General features: G+C 43.0%; 1 protein-coding gene across 2 annotated transcripts in view; it reads left to right on the top strand.

The window, feature by feature from the left end:
• Positions 1 to 1,676, top strand: part of LOC104804087 (stearoyl-[acyl-carrier-protein] 9-desaturase 7, chloroplastic-like) — a 3,356-nt gene that overhangs the window by 342 nt on the left and 1,338 nt on the right. Inside the window, exons 2-3 of one of the 2 annotated variants that reach the window (XM_010528258.1) lie at positions 4 to 83; positions 1,448 to 1,671. In XM_010528258.1, the coding sequence (XP_010526560.1) occupies positions 4 to 83; positions 1,448 to 1,671 (304 nt within the window). Of the gene's footprint in view, positions 84 to 1,447; positions 1,672 to 1,676 lie in introns of both variants that reach the window. The other variant, XM_010528249.1, reaches the window with a different exon arrangement.

Here is a 1,676-nt window from a genome sequence, read left to right on the forward strand (position 1 = left end):
GCTCTTCCGCCAATCGCGAGCTTCAGATCTTCCAGGCTCCTCTGGCTCGCTTCCTCTTCTCCGGCTATCAGCTCCGGCGCCAAGTCAGTCCCTTCCTCTCTTCTTCTTTTGATTTCTCCGTAGAGATTCGGCTCATTTTGCGTTCTGGGTCGTGCCTGTTTGTCGATTTCGGATCTGGGTGTTCGATACGGTTTCGAGCTGTTGAACTGTCACATTTCCTGCATCTCGAATGCCACTCCGATGGTTTCGCTTCCTGGGTTTTTATAATGTCCCTAGATGGTTCCGTGTCTGTTTTCTTTGCTGCTTCAGGAGATTATTTATGTGCTGATTGAATGCGATGATAGTTACTGATTTTTATTCATTATAATGATTCTATTTTGATCATGTTTGGTTTTCTAAATGATTCATCCGAATCTTCTGGATTGATCCATTCCTCCCTCAAACTCGATTGTTCTTTACCTTTATCGTTTTCAGATGAACTGAAATGCGGTTTCAGAAAAGCCGAAGAGATTGGTGAAAGATGATTAATGGGTTGTTTAAGTTAAGCGAAAGAAGATCGTAGCTCGATGCTCGTCCACTTGTTATTTTCTTACTTCCTCTGTTTCCCCCCTTATTGTCTTTGCTTTTGATGGTCTTTAGATCAATAGTACATGTCAAATAAACGCTATGCAATTAGCTTCGTCAAAGTCTCGAACTTTCCGACATTCTTCCTGCGGTTCTCTCTTTAACAATTCTGACAGACACCAGAGGATCTATTAGCTGCTAAGTTTTTCAGAAGTTGACAATTTGCTGTTGCAGCCTTTTTTTCCATGCATTTATGTCACATTTAATGCACTTGTTGCTCCCTTATGTTTATCATGATTAAATGCTTTTGTCTGTGCATGGGGGAATCTTGAACGGTGTATTACTTTATGTTTGTTTTCTTCCTGACGGCCATTGGTTTTGAGCTCGAAGGTGTAGAGGCTTTCTTGGGCAAGTGTCCACGCATGCGTGGATCGTGTCAACAGAGTCTTTTTTCATCGCTTTCGGTTGGAAGTCATTTGCCCGCTTGTCTTATTGCCCCTTATCTTGCTGTCTGCTGTTTTTCTTCTGCTGCTGCTTGCAAGCTGTCTCTCTGCTTCACGTTGCAAATGGTCATTTTCTATGACGTTGATTTATTAGTAAATAAGAAAGTTTGGGTGATGCAATTTGAACAGTTCGCGTCTTCTTTGATGGCAAATTGCCAAATTTAACTTCAATTGGCAGGGGAAGTATGTTAATGCCGAAACATCGATTTCGTCTTTACGTGATTATTGGACCTCCATGCCTGTTAATGGTGTGTCTATGTGGGGTGATGCAACTGCTCACATATGGTTTTGTTTCATTTATGATAGAGAATAGAATACCACCAGTTGGTCGGTTTATGTGGAATACGATTACGTGCTGATGATTCTTTGCTTAATGCCAGGGAAGTAGAGAATATCAAGAAGCCGTTTACACCTCCGAGGGAAGTTCACGTTCAGGTCACCCACTCCATGCCACCCGAAAAGATCGAGATCTTTAAATCTCTGGAGGATTGGGCCGAGCAGAATATTCTGGTTCACCTCAAGACGGTCGAGAAGTCTTGGCAACCCCAGGATTTTCTGCCGGACCCTGCATCCGACGGGTTTGAAGAGCAGGTAAGAGAGCTAAGGGAA

This window comes from Tarenaya hassleriana, unplaced genomic scaffold, assembly GCF_000463585.1.
Source record: "Tarenaya hassleriana unplaced genomic scaffold, ASM46358v1 Cleome10, whole genome shotgun sequence".
NCBI lineage: Eukaryota > Viridiplantae > Streptophyta > Magnoliopsida > Brassicales > Cleomaceae > Tarenaya > Tarenaya hassleriana.